The sequence below is a fragment of the Ursus americanus genome, chromosome 21 (assembly GCF_024610735.1).
Source record: "Ursus americanus isolate L20-20 chromosome 21, mUrsAme1.1.p, whole genome shotgun sequence".
In the NCBI taxonomy this organism is placed as follows: domain Eukaryota; kingdom Metazoa; phylum Chordata; class Mammalia; order Carnivora; family Ursidae; genus Ursus; species Ursus americanus.
In genome coordinates, this window is record NC_142147.1 from 50,324,958 (window position 1) to 50,346,490 (window position 21,533).

Genomic DNA, 21,533 nt, shown 5'->3' on the forward strand with positions numbered 1-21,533 from the left:
TTCCAATGGGGATGCTAGATTTATTTATTTATTTAAATAACCTTCTCCTTTGCGTTGGGACTGGAGGGGCGCGCAGGCCCAGTACGCCAATGAGAAGGGGCGTAGCTGCAATGGGGGCGGAGAAATGACCACGCCCCCGGCTGGGCGGGGCGTCAGGTCTTAAATTTCCAGCCTCAGGTGCCAAGACTTTGGGACCCCGGGTTCTGGCGATGGCGCTTCGCTGGGGCATCGTGTCCGCCGGCCTTATCTCCAGCGACTTCACGGCCGGGCTGCGAACGCTGCCTCGTTCCGAGCATCAGGTCCACCCTCCCTCCGGAATCCTGTGGCCGGGGAGCCGGGACTCCTGGGTCTGAGGGAGGAGGGAGCCAGGGTTCCCTACTCCTTTCTCCACACTTCTGTCCTGTGAACTCGAGCTTCGTCAGGTTTGGGAGGGTTTTTTTCTGAACTACTGCGAAGAGAGGAAATTTAGGTATTAGGGGATTTAATAATCGCTTGCCCCAGATCTCTCCTTTTCAGGACCCGTGTCCTGCCCCCGTCACCTCTTCCCCCAGGACTCCTTCCCTTCGCCTCCGTCCTGGGGGACATAATTTTTCTTATCCTGGGGACTTCTCCATCAACCTCCCTCCCATCCACCTGGCCCAGCCCCGCAAGTCTGACCCTAGCGTCCTTCCAGGTGGTGGCGGTAGCGGCCCGAGACCTGAGCCGGGCGAAGGAGTTTGCGAGGAAACATGACATCCCCAAGGCCTATGGGTCCTATGAGGAGCTGGCCAAAGACCCCAATGTGGGTGAGTGGCAAGGGGAGCGGCGCTGGCTCTAGGGTGCTCCGTAGGATAAACAAGGCTCCGCAGAATGGCCCAATCCCTGTGTGCTTCTGGAAGGATCTGGGGCTGGGAGGCAGAACTGTAGGAACGGGTTTGGCCTGGGATTAACAGTCTAGTATGAAATTTGCGTTTAGAAACAAGGTGTCCGTGGTTTGGGAGGGGCCTGACTTTGTAAGTGAGCCTGTTCAGGATGGCTTTTTTTTTTTTTTTTAAGATTTTTATTTATTTATTTATTTATTTATTTATTCATTTATTTGAGAGAGAGAATGGGAGAGCACAAGCTGGGGGAGGTGCAGAGGGAAAGGGAGAAGCAGGCTCCCAGCTGAGCGGGGAGCCCCACAAGGCCTCAATCCCAGGACCCCGGGATGATGACCTCAGCTGAAGGCAGATGCTTAACCAACTGGACCACCCAGGAGCCCCCCATTCAGGCTTTAAGTACGCTGTGTGGCCCCGGCTTCTGTGTTCTGGAGTGGCCTGGATGGAGAGGCAGGACGTTATAGTTGGACAACAGCCTGACTGGAGTTAGGCTGCCTGAATTGGTATTTTCCTCTTCTGCTTGCCTTTCTCAGTTTCCTCATTTGTAAAACGGGCACAATATTAGTATCTACCTCTTGGTGGTGTTGTGACAAATGACTTCATGGTAATTTTGGAAGGCTGGAAATAACCTGAAGAAAATAAGAGTTATAGTAGAGAATGTGTTAGCTCCTTCCTAATGGGAGACGAGGCTTGCCCACTAGAGTAGGACTGGCCCACGTTGGTTGGTGGGACCCCAGTTCCTAGCATGCTGGGAGCAGGCCTCTAAGTTATGGGCACGTGGCGGAGGTCTGGGGTGGGCGGGGCTTCTGACCTCCCGCCCTCCTTCCTTCCGACCTAGAGGTGGCCTACATTGGGACCCAGCATCCCCAGCACAAGGCCGCAGTGCTGCTATGCCTGGCAGCGGGCAAGGCCGTCCTGTGCGAGAAGCCCATGGGGGTGAATGCTGCAGAAGTTCGCGAAATGGTTGCCGAAGCCCGATCCCGAGGCCTCTTTCTTATGGAGGTGAGAGTGGAGGGGACTTTCCAAACGCCAACGTAGCGCTTCTTGCCATTACTAAACATGGTTGCCAGTGGACGTTTTTGGAGGAACAAAACAGAAGGGTTTGTCAAGAACAAAGATGGCCACAGAGTGAACTGGGTTTGGTGTGTTTTCTAGGCTGTAGTTGAGCTATGCCATGAAATCTGCTAGCAACAGCTATCAGGAATGAGAGCCATTGCTTTTGGCCATTAGCAAACGATGCTGCCTGAAAGATACTTTGTCAGCTTTTCAGAGAAAGATGCCAGTAGTGGAAAGTGGCACAGAATAGCCATAGGCTGAGTTTGGATAGATTTCCAAGGATAGTGGTCAGAAGGACCAGGGCACCCCTACCTTACCAACTCTCAAGGTCAACCAGTCGGCTTTTGCCCTTATCAGACATGGCTACCTATAGGGGGCCTTTGACAGCTTGCAGAGTGCCAGTAATTAAAATGGCTGCCAGATGGCAAAGGATAGCGCCAGCAGTTAAGATGGCCACCAAATGACCTCCAGGAGCTATTTTCACATTAAGGAGTATTGTGGTTCTTAAATGCTGCCTTGCTGTAGGTTCTGTCAGTAGTAGCAACCGCTGCCTTTTACTTCCCCATGTCCTATCTAGCTGTCCTGTGCCCAGTATTGCTCCCAGTCTGCAAAGTTCTCTATGCCCAAGGAGTAGTCAAGATTTACTGTGGTTACTCAGTGCTTCTGGTTCTCACTGTGCCTTGGCAGTGCCAAAGGTCTGAATTTATTGCTTCCTTGTTTTTATTGGTACCAGTTGTGTTCCAATCCAGCCCTTGGAACTGGGGATTCCTAATGGGTAAGACACAGGCACAGTAGTTAATGAGTTCAAGGTCTGCTGCGGTCACAGAAATGGGCTATTGCAATGCCTAGTTGCACAAACTTTCACAGATACAGTACTGGGCAGTTGGCAGAACACAGAGGCATCAGCCCAGCGTAGGGGATAGTCAAGGAAGTTTCCCACAGGTAGGGACTGACCTGAGCCTTCAAGGGAAAGTACATCGCACAGGTAAATGGGCCAGAGGGGGAAAGCAGATTCATTGTATTTAGTGTGAACTTGACCTTGGACAGGCTTTCGAGTCCGAGGTGAGACTCCATCTCACCGGTTCCTAGCTCTGTGATCTTAGGGCAAGTAATTTGAGACAGAATCAACTCTAGAAGGAGAGCTGCCTCGGGGGCCACATGGAGGGTGGTCTGGGGTGGGGAGACCACGTGCATTAGTTTGCAGAGCTGCCCTAAGTACCACCACAGACTGGGCAACTTGAACAACAGAGATTTCTTTTCTGTAATTTCTGGAAGCTAGAGGTCTGCGATCAAGGTATCAGCAGCACTGGTCTCTCCTAAGGCCTCCCTCCTTGGCTCATAGGTCACCGTCGATCACCCTGTTTTCCCTGTATCTTCAGGTGGTCCTTCCCCTGTGTCACTCTCCTCATCTCTTCCTGTTGGGTTAGGGCCCGCCATAATGACATCATTTTAACCTAATTACCTCTTTAAAAAACCCATCTCCACACTGGGAGGTACGGGGGGGTAGGGCGGTTAGGACCTCAACCTGAATTTGGTGGAGACACAATTGAGCCCATAACATTGGGAGACTGGGGGAATGGTCCAGATAAGAAAGGACAAGGCCAGAGTTGGGGCCACGGGAATGGAAAGGAGAGGAGAGGAGAGGAGAGGGCAGAGAGACTCAGGGGCAGGACACTACCTGGGGACTGCGCAGGGCTGGGGAAGGGAGGGGGAAGGGTCTTGTGTGGAGAGTGGGGAGCAGCGGGTAGTCCCTCAATTTGGGCTCCAGAAGGGAGAGGAACTGTTGGTTAACTCCTGGGTCCTGACGTCTTTCCTTCCTTTTCCATTGTCCTGCTTTCTCCCCTCTGTGGCGTGCAGGGCATCTGGACCCGCTTCTTTCCTGCTGTAGAGGCTCTGAGGTCGGCTGTGTCTCAGGGAACTCTGGGGGATCTCCGGGTGGCTCGGGCAGAATTTGGGAAGGAACTCACCCACGTACCCCGGGTCGTAGACTGGGCCCAGGCTGGCGGTGCCCTGATGGACTTAGGCATCTACTGCGTCCAGTTCATCTCTATGGTCTTTGGTGGGCAGAAGCCAGAGAAGATCTCAGCCGTGGGAAGGCGCCATGAAACAGGTACCGTCTGTGCGGGACTATGTGCTGACGATAAGAGTGATCCTCCCTCCCTGGGAGCCCTGAGCTGGGGAGAAGTCTCCTCGCCCCTGAGAATCAAGTTAGACAGCTGTAGGAACTTCCTGCTGAAGTCAAAGAGGATCAGAGTTGAGAGAGTGGGCAGGCTCTGTCCTGGGGTTTGCTGTGTGATTTTAGCCAAGGGACTCAACATCTCTGAGTCTTCGTTACTGGTAAAATGTCAATAACAGGGTTGTCATAGGGGCCCCTGGCTGGCTCAGTCGCTAGAGCACGCGGACCCTTCATCTTGGGGTTGTGAGTTCGAGCCCCACAATGGGAGTAGAGAGAGAGAGAAAGAAAGGGGTAATGGGGTTGTCATAAAGAGTTAATGAAGTCAGTCTTTTATTTTATTTTTTCCCCCCATCTGGCTAGTTTGGCCTCATTCACACTGTGGGCTCAGTTCCACATACAGCAAAAAGCAGGCCCTGGTGTGCAAGCTCTTTTCTTTTCTTTCTTTTTTTTTTTTTTAAAGATTTTATTTATTTATTCGACAGAGATAGAGACAGCCAGCGAGAGAGGGAACACAAGCAGGGGGAGTGGGAGAGGAAGAAGCAGGCTCATAGCGGAAGAGCCTGATGTGGGGCCCGATCCCAGGACTCCGGGATCACGCCCTGAGCCGAAGGCAGATGCTTAACTGCTGTGCCACCCAGGCGCCCCTTCTTCTTCTTCTTCTTCTTTTTTTTTTAAGATTTTATTCATTCGGGGCGCCTGGGTGGCACAGCGGTTAAGCGTCTGCCTTTGGCTCAGGGCGTGATCCCGGCGTTATGGGATCGAGCCCCACATCAGGCTCTTCCGCTATGAGCCTGCTTCTTCCTCTCCCACTCCCCCTGCTTGTGTTCCCTCTCGCTGGCTGTCTCTATCTCTGTCGAATAAATAAAATCTTTAAAAAAATATTTTATTCATTCATTTGACAGAGGTCACAAGTAGGCAGAGTGGCAGGAGAGGGAGAGGGAGAAGCAGGCTCCCCACTGAGCAGGGAGCCCGATGTGGGGCTCGATCCCAGGACCCTGGGATCACGACCTGAGCCGAAGGCAGATGCCTCACCAGCTAAGTCACCCAGGCGCCCCTTGCAAGCTCTTTTCAAACCTTGGCCTCTGCCTTGTTTGCTACTGTTCCGTGGCCCAAAGCCAGCTCAGATTTCAGAGGTGGGCAAGTAGCCTATACCTTTTGATGGAAGGAGCTGCAAAGACATATTGCCGAGGGACACTCACGGCGGAACGAGAGGAATTCCCGTGGCCAGCTCTGCAAACGGCCCCACACAAGGCAATGAATCATCAGGAAAATATACACGGGTGTGAATGTCACACTTTAGAAAATCTTCTCAGTGTAATATCTGGCCAACTTTTAGGCTAAATAGTACTCCAAAAACAGATTCTTTTTATCAAGTGTTTCCTCTGCGTCAGTGTTATCAGAGGAATGATCTCCGGGAGCTAGATATTGTCCTTGTCCCCATTTCACAGATGCGAGAGGGACAGAGTGACTTACCCAGGCTCACAGGGCAGATCCAGGATAAGAACTGGGGCTTATCTGCGGCGCCTGGGTCATGCAGTCAGTTGAGTGCCTTGACTCTTGGTTTTGGCTCAGCTCATGATCCCAGGGTCATGGGATCGAGCCCCGCGTCAGGCTCCGTGCTTAGTGGGGAGTCAGCTTGAGGTTCTCTCTCTCTATCTCCCTCTGACTCTCCAGCTCGTGGTTTCTCTCCCTCTCCTTCTCTCTGAAATAAATAAATAAATCTTAAAAAAGAACAAAAAAGAAAGAACGAAAGAATGAAAGAACGAACCCCGGCTTATCTGAAAGCAAAGAGAATTAGGTCAGTAGGTTCTCCCATCAAGGGCACACGCGATGTGTTCCGGAACCAGGCTAGTACTTTATGGGCTGTATTTAATTTAATGTTTAACTAATGCTTATATAGCCCTTATCGCAATCTAAATAGCCTTCCAAGTGCTTTGTGCATTTTATATCAGTTAGTGTAATCCTCATACCAACTGTGTGAGAAGGTTCTAGTATCCCCATTCTGGAGCCGAGGAAACGGATTCTCGCAAACCGATGCAACAGGTTATTTATAGAGGGATGGAATGGAGGCTCTGAGAGGTTAAGCCTCTCTCTCTCTCTCTCTCAAAGATGTATTTATTTATTTGAGAGAGAGAGAGAGAGCCCACAAGCGGGGAGGGGGGAAGGGCAGAGGGAGAGAATCTTCAAGTAGACGCCCCTCTGAGCACAGAGCCCAAGGCGGGGCTCAAGCCCTTGACCCCGAGATCACGACCTGAACTGAAACCGAGAGTCAGACACATAACTGACTGAGCCACCGAGGTGCCCCTCTTTTTTTTTTTTTTAATAGCATACATTTGTTTATTTTGGTAACAGCTTTACTGAGATACAATTCACACACCATACAGTTTATTCATTTAAGGTGTATAATTCCATGGCTCTGGGGTATTCACAGAGTTGCGCATTTATCACCCTAATCAGTTTTAGGATATTTTCATCATTCAAAAAGACCCCCCCAAAAAACCCATCCCCACACCCCATCCTCCCATCCCTCTGAGCCCTAAGCAACCACACGGATCTCCTCTCTGGCTCTGGGGATTTGCCAACTATGACACCTCACGCAAGTGGAATTCGACAGTACGCAACCTTTTATGCCTGGCTTCTTTCACCTAGCACATGTGTTTCTGTTTCTATTTTTTTTTTAATTTTTAATTTTTAAGTAAGACTTATTTATTTTAGAGAGAGAGAGGGAGGGAGAGAGTGTGTGCTGGGGGTGGGTAGGGGCAGAGGGAGAGGAAGAGGGAGAGAAGCCGACTCCCCGCTGAGCAGGGAGCCCGACTCTGGGCTCGATTTCACGACCCTGAGATCACGACATGAGCTGAAATCCAGTTGGACACTTGACCGACTGAGCCACCCAGATGCCCCAGCACACGTGTTTTTAGGGCTTCATTCCTTTTTCACTGCCATGTTAGAGACGCGATTTCTTGCCCAGCGTTCCATAGGCAGGATTTGAGACCAGGCCTTCTCCTGTCCCATACCGTCCCCAGGTGTGGACGACACCGTCACTGTGCTTCTCCAGTACCCAGGAGAGATCCATGCCAGCTTTACCTGCAGCATCGCTGCTCAGCTCTCCAATATGGCCTTTGTGAGCGGGACCAAGGGCATGGCCCAGGTGAGGCGCGACCGGCCAAGCTGGGAACTGTGGCCCCTCACCACAGGAGCAGGCCAGCTGTGGTTGTTGGAGCTGGCTGTGGGCTGAATCAGCCTTTTCCCACAGTTGCTAAGGAATCCATCCTTGACTGCCAGGCCATGGGTTGGGTTTGGCCCTCCAGGCTCCTTCCTGAGGGTGAACCTCCTGGTCTGTCACAAATCCCTAGGCCTGAGGAGAAACCGGTCCTAATCAACCATGCTTAGAGGGCAGCTGTGGCCTTTGGAATTGCTTCCAGGACCGGATCTGGGCATTATCAAAGAGCGGCTTCATTGGGCTTCATGGGGCCCTGTTGCTAGAAAGAAATCCTGTTCTTAGGAGAAGAATTGGGACCTTGCCCCAGACTTGAACTGCAGAATTTGGACCTTGCCTGGGCACATCTCTATTTCCAGTTTGGCCTAGACTTGGCTATGGGAATATTGTAGGCTTCCCAGGGCTCTGGGGCCAAAAAAAATCAAGTCTCCTGGTAGATAAGAAGGTGCTGGATTGTCTAAGTCTCCTCCTTGCAAAGGAGATTCACACGTGTGGAGATAAGCTGTCCTCACGAGGCCTAAGCATCAGGTCAGAGAGGGGTTTGCCCCTGGGGAGATGAACAGACAGGCTTCTATTGTGACAGTCCTGCTGCTGAGAAGCAAATCCCCAGCAACGGGGGTGAGGGAGGCAAGCCTTCCTACAAGCTCCTAGCCACCAGGTGTGAGAGGGAGGCCCCCGAATATCATTAGGCTGGAGCCCCCCGTTGCCACCTCTTATCTCCCCCCAGATCCTCGACCCCTGCTGGTGCCCGACAGAGCTGGTGGTGAAGGGAGAGCGTAAGGAGTTCCCGCTGCCCCCAACCCCAAGCAAGGAGTTAAATTTTATAAATGGAGCAGGCATGGTTTATGAGGCCAAGCATGTCCGGGAGTGCCTGCGAAAGGGTAAGGATGTGGAGGATGGGTGAGAGGGTGGCAGGGTGAAGGGGCAAACCTGGTAGGGGAGGTGGGCCGCTCCCCAGCCCTCAGCCCCGCTAAGTAGCTGTCTGGAACTACAATTCCCAGGACCCCCTGGGGCATCCATCTGCCTGAACCATGCATTACTCTGCCTCACAGGATTCTGGGAATGGTAGTTCTTTCGATCTTTAAGGTGTGAGTAGGAGGGGTCCCTAACTATACTCTCCCCCAGGCCTGAAGGAAAGTCCTGTGATTCCCCTGGCGGAAAGTGAACTCCTGGCTGACATCCTTGAAGAAGTGAGGAAGGCCATTGGAGTCACCTTCCCCCAAGACAAACGCTGATGCGTGCCCTGAATAAATAAAGATGTGGCTCCCGCAGAGATCTTGGCAATGGTGGTTTGGTGGGAACTGGAGTAAAGGGGTCACCAAAGGGGTCACTAGAGAATAAATTTGGTAGAAGGATGTGGGGAGGAGGAGGAAGGCAGGGTCAGGGCATTTCTCACAAGCTCTTGGAGCAGACACCTATGGGCAGATCCTTGGTTTGCCTACTATACCCTGCGTGACCCTGGGCAAGGAATCCTATGTGGGTAGGAGGTGTGTCCCTCACTGCACGCTCCTGCAGCCTCTCCCCGCCTCTGTCTCCTCATCAGTAAAGGAGAGACATAGTACTAACCACCCTCTGGTGAGGATTAGATGAGGGGGTATATGAACAGCCTCTGGAGCATGGTAGGTTCTCAACAAATGTTAACTGATGGCCATTGGCTTTGAGGTCAGGCCTTTCCCAAACTGGTCTCTAGAAGCTCCAGGCCTCCATTATGGTACAAAAAGTCATTGCAACTGGAAAGAAGGGATTGGGCTTCAGTCTTTTTCTTTCTTTCTTTCTTTCTTTTTTTCTTTCTTTCTTTCTTTCTTTCTTTCTTTCTTTCTTTCTTTCTTTCTTCTTTTCTTTTCTTTCAAGATGTTATTTATTTATTTGAGAGAGAGAGAAAGAGGGAGCACAAGCAGGGGGAGCAAGAGAGGGAAAGGTAGGCTCCCCACTGAGCAGGGGGCCTGACATGGGGCTCAATATCCCCGGACTCCAGGATCATGACCTGAGCTGAAGACAGATGCTTAACCGACTGAGCCACCCAGGCGCCCCTTACCTTCAGCTTCAATGGCCTTACTGGCAAAGCCTGGGTCATATGCCCGTTTGTGTAGCAGGTTTAGGATGTCCGGCCCACTAAGATTACAAGCAGTTGGAGGGGGGGCTATATGCGGGTGGTTGGCCAGCCAGTTAGGGTTAACTCTGTGCTCTAAGCAAGGACTAACTTTCACATTTTTCTGTAATAGTTGCTGTAGGTTAGGTTGTGCTGCTGTAACAACCCTCAAATCTCAACTCAGCATAATAGGTTTATGTCTCGCGGGTGCTATGTATTAGCTGAGGGTTCTGGTCTGTGTATGTCTGGTATCTAGGCCGACAGAGCCACTAGGATCTGGAGTCCTGCCCATCACTGTGGCCAAGGAAAGAAAGCTCTGGAGGGTCTGGTACCAAAACTTAAATGCTCTAGCACATAAACAACATACATAACCGCCCATAATTCATTGGCAAAAACTAGCCACACGATCTTGATGGGCCAGAGTCCAGGAAGTCCTGTCCTACCAGGTTCTAGAAGATAGAGATGCATACATTGGGTTTACACTAGTAATTCTCACTTTGAGCAAATGAGAGAGAGTAGACATCAGTCAAATGAGTTTTCTATTATTTTCTATTCCAAGTCCCATTATACGTCATTCAGCTATCACTACACTGGTTTCAGCCCTCTGCTTGCTTGGTTTTAATCTTTTGTGTGGCAAACATGGCTGATGTCTCCAATCATTCACTTACAATGGGACAGTTTTCACGGGATGTGTGGCTGCCCAGCTAAAGACTACATTTCCCAGGCTCCCTTGCAACTAGGTCTTGCCACGTGGATAAGTTCTGGCCAATGGGATGTATGCAGCATCTGAATTCCGGCCTTTTTTAGGCAAAGAGGATGATCTCCCTTTCAACATCTCCTTTCCTGCTTCTGGAGTAGAGAGGTGGTGTTGGGCATTGGTGTGTCCGTCTTACATCATGAGATGGAAGCCATGTTTCCAGATGGTGGAGCCACAAGCCAGAAGGATAGAAGAAGGACAAGACTATGGAGGTGGGCAGGCCCTGAGGGCTGCAGGGTGAGTTGGCAAGTTGGAGACCCAGGAGAGCCGATGTCTAGTTCCAGTCCCAAGTCCAAAGGCCTGAGAACTGGGAGAGCTGATGGTGTACTTCTTGTCAGGAGGCCTGCGGCTTGAGATGCAGGAGGAGCTGATGTTTCAGTGTGAGCCTGAAGGCAGGAAGAAGGCTGATGTCCCAGTTCAGAGGCAGCCAGGCAGAAAGAATTCTTTCTTACTCTGAGGAGGGTCGGCCTTTTTGTTCTATTCAGGCCTTCACCTGATTGGATAGGCTCACCCGCATGAGAGAACGTAGTTTGCTTTACTAAGTCACCAATTTAAATGTTAATCTCACCTAAAACACCCTCACAGAGATGCCCAGAAAATGGAAGACCAGATTTCTGGGCACTGTGGCCCCCCCAAGTTGACATAGAAAGTTAAGCATACAGTCCCTGACCTTAGAACTTCACTCCATTTGTGGGTTGCGTATTCTCGGACTTTACATGAACAGTCAATAAGCTTCATTGATGTTTAAGTCACTGTTACGTTAGCCTTTCCTAAAGCAGCTGAATTGGTCTGCCACCTTACATTTTCCAAAGGTCTCTCCTGTTCCCACTCACTTCCCCTATTAAGAGCTGGAGTTCCTCTAGTTCCTCTTCCCTTAAAAAGTGTCTGCTCATGACTCAGTCATAGCCACTGCAACATGGCAGAAGGTCAAGCCCCATGACTGGTGAGGTTGTCAGGAGAGGCAATGCACTGTCTTCCTTGGGAGCCGAAATACTCTTGAAACCTTCAGCCATAATGCCAGTAGTCCAGCTGCCCTGAAGCCACCAAGCCACAAGGAAGCTCAAACTAACCCACGCAGAAGCCACATGGAAAGCTTGAGACTCCATGAAGAGGGGGATGCTCGGTCAGCCGGTCCTGACCGCTACGAACTCTAATGTTCCAGCTGCGGCTGCTGTCTGACTGAAAACACTGAGTGACCCCGCGCTGGAACTGCCCGGCTAAGCCTTTCCCGATTGCATGACCCACAGGACTATGCAAGATAATATGATTCCTGTGGTTTGAAGCTGCTAAGCTCTGGGATGATTTGTTACACAGTTCTAGCTAACCGGAACACCTGGTATCACAGCTTTTACAACATGGATCCATTTTTAATATGTCTAAGCAAGACTGGAACCCCCAAATCCTACCTATTTTTTTCCACCCTGAAAAATTCCCTAGGTCAGCCACCAGGGCCCACTGCTCCTGAAAAACTTAGCACCCACAACATAAAGGGTTCCTCTTTTCCTGGTGTGGCAACTGGTTTCTAAAGGGGTTCTCAATGACCTCTACTTCCCGGTCTTGTGTCCTTGTGTCTCCCCTCTCCTGTGGGTGTGCTGGACCTAGCGATCTGTTAAAGGCAAAAGCAACAGGATGTCCCTTCTGAGACTAAGTGATAATAGACTGACTTCAGTCCTGCTTGCTCTCTTGCTTGCTCACTGTGGTGCCGCCAGCTGCCATGCTGTGAGCTGCCCTATGAAGAGGTCCCATGATGAGGAAGTGAGGATAGCCTGTAGCCAGGGGCCGGCAAGGAACTGAGGCCCTCAGTCCAACATATCTCAAGGAACTGAGACTTCCCAACAACCATGTAAGCATGGTTGGAAATGGATCCTTCCCCAGTTGAAATTTTGGATGAGTCCAGAACCCCAGCTGACGGCTTTTTGATGTCTTGGGAGCGAATGTGAAGCAGGGGACCCAGGTAAGCCACACCCAGATTCCATCTATCACTTACATCTTGTAATATAAATCTATGACTTTAAAACATCTATAAATTATATTTTTGTTAGAAGAGTTTTAAAATATCAGTTTATCTTCTCATTGGATGTACTATAAGTAGCAGATTCTATTAGCATCATTGTTCTTTTTTAGTTTTAAGATTTTATTTATTTAGAGAGAGAAGCAGACTCCCCACTGAGCAGGGAACCCCAATCCAGGGATCATGACCTGAGCCAGAGGCAGACACTTAAGCAAGTGAGTCACCCAGCTGCCCCAGCTTCGTTGTCTTATAATAATGTGTAAGAGAGGGGCGCCTGGGTGGCTCAGTCAGTTAAGCAGCCAACTCTTAGTTTCAGCTCAGGTCATGATATCAGGGTCCTGGGATGGAGCCCTGTATTGGACTCTGCTCAGTGGGGAGTCTGCTCAAAGAGTCTCCCTCTCCCTCCCCCTGCTCACGCTATTTCTCTCTCTCTCTAAAATACGTAAATCTTTAAAAAAATGTGTAAGAGATTTTCCTTACCAGTGAGCCATGGGAGGGCTATGAGCAGGGGAGGTCCATAGTCAGCTCTGGGTATAGTGAGACCCTTCTAAGTCCATGTGGGGGATGGACTAGAGGGGAGGGACTGGAGGCTGGGAGTTCATAGAAGAGGCTGGGGACCTATGAAGGGGGCTGAGTAGGAAAGCCCTTGTCCAAATGACATAGCTGTCGAGCTGGACACTTGAGAGCACCCATGAGAACTCCCATGCAACTTTGGAAAGTTCAGCTCCTTCTCTGGGCCTCAGTTTCCTCATCTGTAAATAGGCCATAATTATCCTAGATGTCTTACGCTGTGAAACGAATTGCTCCCAAACGCTGCAGGTTAAAATGGCAATAAATCTCACACAATTTCTGAAGGTTGGAAATTCACAAGTGGCTTAGCTGTGTGCTTCTGGCTCAGGGTCTCTTGTGAGGTTGCAGTCAGGACACTGGGGGGGTGGTGGTGTCATCTGAAGGCTTGACTAGAGCTAGAGGTTATGTTTACAAAGTGGTTCACTCACAAGGCTGAAGGATTTGATTCTTCACCATGTGTGTTTCTCTGGAAGATGACTGCTTGAGAGTCCTTACAACATGGCAGCTGGCTTCCTCTAAAGCGGGTGATCCAAGAGAGAGCAAGACAGAAGCTGCAGTAATTTTTATGACCTAACTCTGGAAGTCACACTCTGTCATTTATTTCCACAATATCCTATTGATCACGCTGCTCAGTTCTATTCAGTGTGGGAGGGGACTATACAGGGGCATGAATACCTGGACACTAAAAATCGTCGGGGGCCATCTTGGAGGTGGGCTTCACAGTTCCAATGTAGCATCTTTGTTATTATAAAACGTTTTGACTTCAGAATTAGCTAAGAAGTCTTCTCCCCATTACTCAACACCTGTACTGTTTAGAGGTCTGTAGCTGCATTAAAAGCCCTTTCTTCTCTTCTCTGTAATTAAGGCAAAGGGAGGGCTAATTCATTGGGCTGGAATAATAGGCACAGATAAAGTTAGCTTCAAAGTGAATAGGAAACACTATTTCCCCCAAGGACATGTTTTCTTACAGAGAAACTTTGTTCCCTAAAATCATGAAGTGTTGAAAAGTCTATCAGTAAAAATGAAACATCTCACTCTTGCCTGTAGTCATTTGAAACAGAGTAGCAGCCTCGATTTCCAGTCTAGGTGCAGAGCTTCACATAAAGGGTTTCTGGACCCAATTCTCCACATCTAGATTCACCTTGTAACGTTTCCAAGGGTACAAGACCCTGGTTCCTCTTCACAGTCTGCACCTGATGTTGACCCTGCTTTGCTTTGAGCCTATCATTTAGTTGTCACCTAAATTCTACCCTTCCTGCAAATCCTATAATAACTCTACCCTTTCCTTTGTCAAAATGCTCCATGGTTTCTCTCTTGTGTGGTCTCCATCATCACAATGGGTCAATAAACTTGACTTTGTCAGACTCTCTTCCTGGTGGTGTTAGGCTGATGTATTAAGACTCCTATGATCATCTATTGCTATGGCTCCCAGCCACCCTTGGGACATAGATCCCTTCTCTTACAGGCCCCCACCCTTCACTAACTGACCCCAGCCTATTTTCTGAGTTTTTTCTTCTTCTTTTCTTTTTAAAAGGAGATACAATAATTTCCATGCAGTAGAGTGTGCATTGCTTATGTACAGCTGCATGAATTTTTCAACATGTGCAAACCCAAGTAATCCTCACCTAGATCCACATATAGCTCATTTCAGGCCCTCCCTGGTGCCTGTCCTGGGGTCCTTCAAGGTTCATACCTTGCCGATCTATCAGCATAGATTAGTTTCGCCACTTTTTGAACTCCGTATTCCTTCTATTTTCACGAAAACAACTCACAGACTTCAATCATCTGAAACGTCCTGCCTCCGTGAATGATAATTTTCGCCTCCGATGTTCCTTCTGCCCTGGGGAGGGCTCGAATACCACCTGAAACTTTCGAAAATACTGCACGAATGAATGAATGAAAGTTTCAGCGGCCATCGAACGGGGGTGGCCGGTATAATGGCGCCACGACGGCTTCCCACAGGGAAGTGCGGATTGGACGGTCACGTGATAGGGGCCGAGGCGCCCCCAGCAGGTGAGGCAGGTGCAGTCACGTGACGGCACGGCCCTGCGGGGCGAAAGCTCTCGGCAGCCATTTTGCGGGGCGGTCACGTGAGAGGACGCACGCTCAGCGGGGCGATCACGTGACTAGGGGCGTGCTGCGGCCGCCCGGGCGGACCCGGCGAGAGGCGGCGGCGGGAGCGGCGGTGATGGACGGGTCCGGGGAGCAACCCAGAGGCGGGGGTGAGGCGGGAGGCAGACGGGCGGGAGGAGGGCGAGCCCCCTCGCCGGCCGGCCCCACGATCCGTCCAGCCGGTGTGGGGCCGTGCGATCTCTAAGCACTCCGGGGCAGAAACTCCCGGATCGGGCGCTGCCAGCTTCCAGCCCCCTCCCTCCCCGGGGGTTCCCGGCTCTCTGGCCTCCGTGCCCCGATTCCTTCCTGCCTGGTGCTCTCGGACCCCGGAGAAGCTGGAGACCCCAGAATCCAAGCCCCCGGGGCAGGCCCGGGCTTGTCGCCGGCACCACTTCCTGGTGGGAGGGGCGGGTCTCTCCTCTGCCCCCTCAGGCCAGGGGTCTGGATGCATGAAGTGTTCCCCTCAGTCTCCTGCTGGAAGAACGCAGGATACAGGCCTAGGGTCCCTGCCTTTTTCTCCATCAGGAACTCAGTTGTCCGGGCCCCTAGCTACGTTATCTACCAGGAACCCAGAAATGCAGGACCCCCTAGTGTTGTCCTTCCTCAGAGATCATGAGCCACCCTAGTTCCCTGGATCCCCTAGGACCCAAGAGTCCAGGCACCTCTTCCCTCCTTTCTCCTCTAGGGCCCACCAGCTCTGAGCAGATCATGAAGACAGGGGCCCTTTTGCTTCAGGGGTGAGTTTGAGGTGTGATTATTGCCGAGCGGATTTGAGGAGTGATGCCCCATTCTGATTCTGCACCCCCTGCACTCCATTCCCACTCTAGTTTCATCCAAGATCGAGCAGGGCGAATGGGGGGAGAGACACCTGAGCTGGCCCTGGAGCAGGTGCCCCAGGACGCATCCACCAAGAAGCTGAGCGAGTGTCTCAAGCGCATCGGAGATGAACTGGACAGTAACATGGAGTTACAGAGGTGTGGCCCCTGGGCCCCTGGAGTCCCAGCTCTCAGGCCCCTCTTCCCCCTTGGAGCCTGGAGTTCAGACCCACAGCTTCCTACTCTCTCAGACCCAGGGGTCCAGCTCCCCCCCGCCCCCAGCACCTTGGACTCTCAGCTCTTCCCTCCTTTAGAATACTGAAACCCTCCCTCAGGGAGTCATTTTCCCCACTTTCCTAAGTGTCAATCTTGTCCCTTTCCCCCACGTTGGACCCTTTTTCACGTCAGCCTGGCTTGGGCCTCAGTTTCCCTGTCTTTGGTATGAGGTGGTTGCCAGGGTCTCCACACAATGCCTGATCTTTCCTCCCCAGCACTGGCTTTCCTCTTTTCCTGCAGGATGATCGCAGCCGTGGACACAGACTCACCCCGCGAGGTCTTTTTCCGAGTGGCAGCTGACATGTTTTCTGATGGCAACTTCAACTGGGGCCGGGTTGTTGCCCTCTTCTACTTTGCCAGCAAACTGGTGCTCAAGGTGGGCGCGGCTGCAGGGCAGTGAACCCAGGGAAGCTCCACTCAGACCTATGGGGACCTGGGAGTTGTGAGGTCAACCCCTGTGGCAGCCCAGTCACCAAAGGGGATGGAGAGACCTATGAGCTGCTTGTTTGGTCCTTCATCTATTCATGGAGCAAAAATTTATTAGGCCTACTATGTGCCTGTCCTGTCCTTGGCATCCAAGATGCAGCACCAAACAGAGCAGGCTAGGTCCCTGCTCTCTTGGAGCTCACATTGTCTAATGGGTGCTGAGAGAAGTAAATTAGGATGATGTAATGCAAAGTGGTCGGGAAGGACTTCTGAGAGCGAGTGACATTAAAGCCAAAGTTGCAGTGATCTATGAAGATCGGGGGAAAGGCATCTGATGAGGCCACAGCAAGTGCAAAGGCCCTGAGGCAGGGAAGAGTTGGTGATGCATTGAGGGCAGATTGTGAGGGGTCATCTGAAGGCCCCCCACAATTGATGTTAAAGATGTTAACTTTGCCGAGAGGGGAGTGACTGGCTGGTTTTAAACAGGAGAGTGAGGTGACCTGCATGCATATAGCTGTTCACTGTAAAATCCTTTTAACTTTAAAATTTCAGGGGAGTGGAAGCCCAACAATTTTGGGGGGCCATTATGGGTAGGAAAAAAGATTACGGGGTGGAAGCTGGGAGGGGGGCACTTGTAGTAGTTCCAGTGATTGATGACTGACCTGGCCTCCCTTGGTAGCAACGGAGGCAGGGAGTAGATTTCTTAATGTGTTTGCCAGATTGAGCTGATGGGACTTGAATGTTGGAGGTGAGGGGGACAGTGGTCAGAGCGATGGTGGGGCTGGGGACAATAGGGAGGAAGTAGCCAGATAAAAAAAGGGTGAGAAGGAGAAGTTTAGGGAGTTGGAGAGTCATGGGCATGGAGGTATGTCTGGTCCTACCTAGTCTGAAGATCAGAAAAGCCGTCTTTGGAGAAGTGACATCAGACCTGACATGAAAGCTTTGAGGGAGGAGTAAAAATTTGCTTGGTTGAAGCCTGTTTAGGTAGAAGAATCAGCATGTGCAAAGGTCCTGAGGCAGGGAAGAGTTGGTGAAAGTGAAGATGTGGAAGAAGGTAAATGAGACACAGAAAAGAAGTGGACAATTGGAATGCGATCAAGTCAGAGCCTTTATACAGGGCCTTGTGGGCTGAGATATGCCTTTTGGTCTTTACCACCTGGGGAGCCATGGAAGGTATGTGAGCAGGGCAGTTGACCGTAACAAGATCCAGTGTACAATGTATGAAGCTCATTCTGAGTAGGAGTAGAAAGAGACTGCAGTGGGGCAGGAGGGGAGGCAGAGTTGAGAAAGGAGTGGGGACAAGGCTCAGTCCCTAAGGCCAGTCTACTCCCTGCAGGCCCTGTGTACCAAGGTGCCCGAGCTGATAAGGACCATCATGGGCTGGACACTGGACTTCCTTCGAGAGCGGCTGCTGGGCTGGATCCAGGACCAGGGTGGTTGGGTGAGGCCCCTAACCCCTCCCCCACTCCTCTGAGACCGCTGGGTCTTCCTGAGCCCGCCAGTGTTGCCCTCTCTGACTCTGGAATGCATTTCCTCACATGTCTGATCAACTCATTTGTCTGGTATCCACGACCTGTTGGTGACCCCTGACCTCTCAGTGACCTCTGATCTAACTAGTACCTTCTGTCCTTCCTGGTGCCTCCACTTCTGGAGTCCCTCACGTTTTTTGATAACCCTTTGACGCCAGCTCTTTGGTATCCATTCATCTTAGGCTCTTGTCCCCACTCATGCCCTATGATCACCTCCCTCCCTGATTCCTCATGTGCTGGTCCAAGGGCTGCCTCTTGGCCCAGCTGCTGAAGTGACTGATGTCTCTGTCCACAGGACGGCCTCCTCTCCTACTTTGGGACACCCACGTGGCAGACAGTGACCATCTTTGTGGCTGGAGTGCTCACTGCGTCACTCACCATCTGGAAAAAGATGGGCTGAGGCCACCAGCTGCCTTGGACTGTGTCTTTTCTGCATAAATTATGGCATTTTTCTGGGAGGGGTGGGGATTGGGGGTCATGGGCATTTTTCTTACTTTTGTAATTATTGGGGGGGGCACAGGGAGGAGTGGTCTAGGGGGGCAATAAACCTCTTTCAGGCCACACTTTGGCGTCTGAATCACTAAGCCCACTCCCTGGCTGTCACAGGAGACCAGGCTTCATGTGCTGACAAATCTTTTTCAAAGAAGCCTGGTGCCTTCTGGGTTAGTGATGAGTTAGGTCTCCACTCTGCCCTCCAGGAGCATGCAGTCCTGAGGGAACTGAAGATCACTTGTGTGGAAGCCTGCGGTGTTGTGTTGGAGGCAGCACTGGGCAACGCCAAGCCAGGCAGTGGAGCCTGGGGGTTTAGGAAAAGAGAACAAGGCAGCAGGCCCTGGAGAACTAGGGCTTGGAAGCTTCCGCCATATGGGACCAGAGGAAGTTGCACTTACTGAGGTGGAGAATGGAGCGGGGGGAGGGATGGGAGGCCTTGGGAGGACTTACTGGACCAGGAGAGGGCTCTAGAGCCCTGTGGAGAAGCCGCTAGAGGTCAGAAGGCTGGAATCTGGGGTTCTGAAGAGAGAGGACAGGGCCTGAGCCTGTGCTGTGTGGCCCAGGAGCACAGGGCTGGACACCAGCTGCATGGGGAGGGGCTGGCCCAGTAACTGGGTAGGGCCCTCCAGGAGAGCCGGCCTTAGTGAAGATGCTGGAAAGCGGCCTTGTAGATTGGACACAGAAAAGGAAATCAGAGCTTAAGATCACTTGATCATAGGGTCTGTTGTACCTTCTCTCTGGGTCTCTTCCCCCCCCCCCAGGTCTTTCTGTCCTCTCTCTGGGCCTCTTGTTTTCCCCCAACCCATGACCTACCCCTCGCCCCCAAGATCTCCGTCCTTCTTCAGATGGTCTTTCCTCCCCACTTCTCTACCTGTGAGCACTTCTGAAGAAGCCACCTCTCTGCAGGTGGGGCCTGCTGAAGGCTAAAGGTCTTTAAGCTGAGGTATGAAATTTGGTGAATGAGTAACTCAGGCCCCATTGTGACTGTGTGCCTGGCGCAACTGCCCCTCCCCCATAGACTCTCCCCAGAGACACCAAGTCAGGGGAGAGCTGCCAGATAAGATAGCAGTGAAGGGAGACTGAGTCAACGGCCCAGAGAGAGGGGACAGTATGACCACAGGCAGGAGCCCAGGGAAAACATCAAGGCAACGAAAAAGACTGTAAGACTCGGAGACAAAGCTCACTCACATCTTGGGGGAGTGGGCCAGCCGTGGTTCCCAGCCAGGCCTAGTTCTCAGGGTCCCAGCCAGTTTGCAGTCTGCCGTCGCCATGAGGTCAGTCAGTGGCCCCACCCCGCCTCTGCCTGAGACCCTTCCCGCTGAGTTCAGCATGACTCAGCACAGCTGCTCCCCTGGCCATGGGCCCAGGCGCCCCTTGAGGACCCCAGAGACCAGCCTGGTCCAGGATCCCCTAGGTCAGGAGACACCCCCTTGCCTGGGCTGTTTGGAGTGGCCCCCTGCAAAGCAGGAGTCAGTGGCTTCAGCTCCCTGCCCAACCCCCTAGCTAATGGAGGGCACTGAAAATAGGGTCACGTTCCTGTCTTTGTCTCCTTTACCCCCCTCTAGGACGGGGAGTTCCTTGAGGGCAGAGTCCTGGTTTGAGCCAGCTCTGCTTCCCAGACACCAGCCTGCAACTGACAGACTTAAAAAATGCACATTGGCTAAAGATACATCCCATCCACAGGTCCCCAGACCCTCCTGGTTTCCCTAGGACCCAGGGCTTCTCTTTGGGACCTTCAAGAAGCATGTGTTAGGCAAGACAGGGACTGCTTCAGAGCCAAAGAGAATTACATGTCTCTGGCTGCCCTCAGAATAGTCTCCGGAATAAGCAGCCTCAGAGAGACCCTAAAGCTTGAGTGTCATTTCACCCTTACCCGTGTCAGCTTCTAGAAAAACAACAGGCCCCTGAAATAGCCCCAAGGTATTCCAAATGGCCCAATCTTTCAAAGGATCCAAAGACCTCCTACCTCTTAGTAAAACCCCTACAAGGCTTCCAGAAATATCCCTGTCCCCTACTGGGGAGGGGGGGCGCAGGAGGACCCCTGAGACTCTAGAACTGTCCGTTTAATCTTGAAGATCACTTCATGAGTCTAAAGACACACACACCACCACCCCTCTCCCAGGGGAAGATTCCAGAAAATGAGGATTTCCATCATGAGCTCTAGTGCTACAGAAATTCCCAATCTTTGACTGAACCCCAGGGTTCCAGGCCCCCCTTTCAACCCATCTATCAGAGAGATCCCCAAGATCCCAAAAATATCTCACCGCACCGCCTTCCAAACTTCTTAATGATCCGGGGGCCCCTTATCTTCCAGAGCAAACCCCAGTCATCTGGAAGTCTCCGCACCTCTGAGAAACCTCCAGGGCGCCAGAAGGGTCCATGCTCTAAGATACAACCCCAGAATCCAACTTACTTTCCTGAGACACCCCCAAGACCCCAGAGTCATAATTTTCCAGGGCTCCCAGTGTCCCCATTAACCTTCCACCTACCAGAGAGACCCCCACAATCCCCTGACGTCCCAGAATCAGCCCCAAGACCCTTGCACCCCGAAACCCAGCCCCCCACCTCCACTTCCCCATTTCACAACAGCCTCGCGCTACTGGCGCGTGACTTCCCAACTTCTGGGCGGGGGGTCTGGGACTCCTATCAGCTCAGATTGGTCAATAGCGGGTTCTAAGCCCCGCCTCCCGGCACCGAGCATTGGCCGATCGCTCTCCCTGAACGCCCCACCTCTGAGGGCCCGCGCGCCATAAAAGAAGCCGCCTTGGCCACAGCTTCTTGCAGTGCGCTCGGCGGTCCTGCGGATCTGTCTCTTGCTTCAACAGTGTTTGGACGGAACAGACCCAGGGACGCCCCCTCTACCAGCCAACGACCACCCTCCAACCTTTTTTCCAGTCGCAACCTTGGGAGCCGTCTTCTTGGCCACCCGCTGCCTCCGGGATCAGCCAACAACCAATTTCGAGCTTACCTCCTAATCACCAAACAACCATGAGCTCCCAGATTCGTCAGAATTATTCCACCGAGGTGGAGGCCGCCGTCAACCGTCTGGTCAACGTGCATCTGCGGGCCTCCTACACCTACCTCTCTCTGGTGAGGGTCCCCAGGACGCCCCCAGCCTAAGTTCCCCCCAAGTGCGCACCTCCGGCCCTC

The 21,533-nt window shown here is 51.9% G+C and overlaps 3 protein-coding genes and 1 long non-coding RNA gene across 7 annotated transcripts in view; 3 read left to right on the forward strand and 1 right to left on the reverse strand.

Annotated features, from left to right (window-relative positions):
• LOC123776230 (uncharacterized) lies at positions 1-21,003 on the reverse strand. Of its 3 annotated transcripts, none has more exons than XR_006775310.2 (4): positions 20,873-21,003; positions 20,648-20,767; positions 5,563-5,791; positions 1-448 (listed from the first exon to the last, which is right to left on the reverse strand). It is a non-coding gene; the product is annotated as an uncharacterized LOC123776230 (long non-coding RNA). The 3 variants fall into 3 exon arrangements; XR_015728131.1 differs by having other exon boundaries at positions 14,427-20,767; positions 20,873-20,943; XR_015728130.1 differs by lacking the exon at positions 1-448 and adding an exon at positions 1,017-1,486.
• On the forward strand, positions 175-8,579 carry DHDH (dihydrodiol dehydrogenase). Its single transcript, XM_045772076.2, has 7 exons — positions 175-299; positions 674-785; positions 1,696-1,859; positions 3,771-4,023; positions 7,113-7,237; positions 8,034-8,187; positions 8,432-8,579. Exons 1-7 carry the CDS (start codon positions 210-212, stop codon positions 8,539-8,541), a joined length of 1,008 nt encoding a protein of 335 aa, XP_045628032.1. The 5' UTR covers positions 175-209; the 3' UTR covers positions 8,542-8,579.
• Positions 14,848-21,252, forward strand: BAX (BCL2 associated X, apoptosis regulator). Of its 2 annotated transcripts, XM_045772078.2 has the most exons (6): positions 14,848-14,955; positions 15,531-15,582; positions 15,673-15,819; positions 16,177-16,312; positions 17,699-17,803; positions 18,187-21,252. In XM_045772078.2, exons 1-6 carry the CDS (start codon positions 14,922-14,924, stop codon positions 18,289-18,291), a joined length of 579 nt encoding a protein of 192 aa, XP_045628034.1. In that variant the 5' UTR covers positions 14,848-14,921; the 3' UTR covers positions 18,292-21,252. The 2 variants fall into 2 exon arrangements, with proteins under 2 accessions (XP_045628034.1, XP_045628033.1); XM_045772077.2 differs by lacking the exon at positions 14,848-14,955 and having other exon boundaries at positions 15,450-15,582.
• FTL (ferritin light chain) overlaps positions 21,168-21,533 on the forward strand; it is a 1,426-nt gene continuing 1,060 nt past the window's right edge. Inside the window, exon 1 of the mRNA XM_045772080.2 lies at positions 21,168-21,473. Within this exon, the coding sequence (XP_045628036.1) occupies positions 21,372-21,473 (102 nt within the window). The 5' untranslated portion in view covers positions 21,168-21,371. The remainder of the gene's footprint in view (positions 21,474-21,533) is intronic.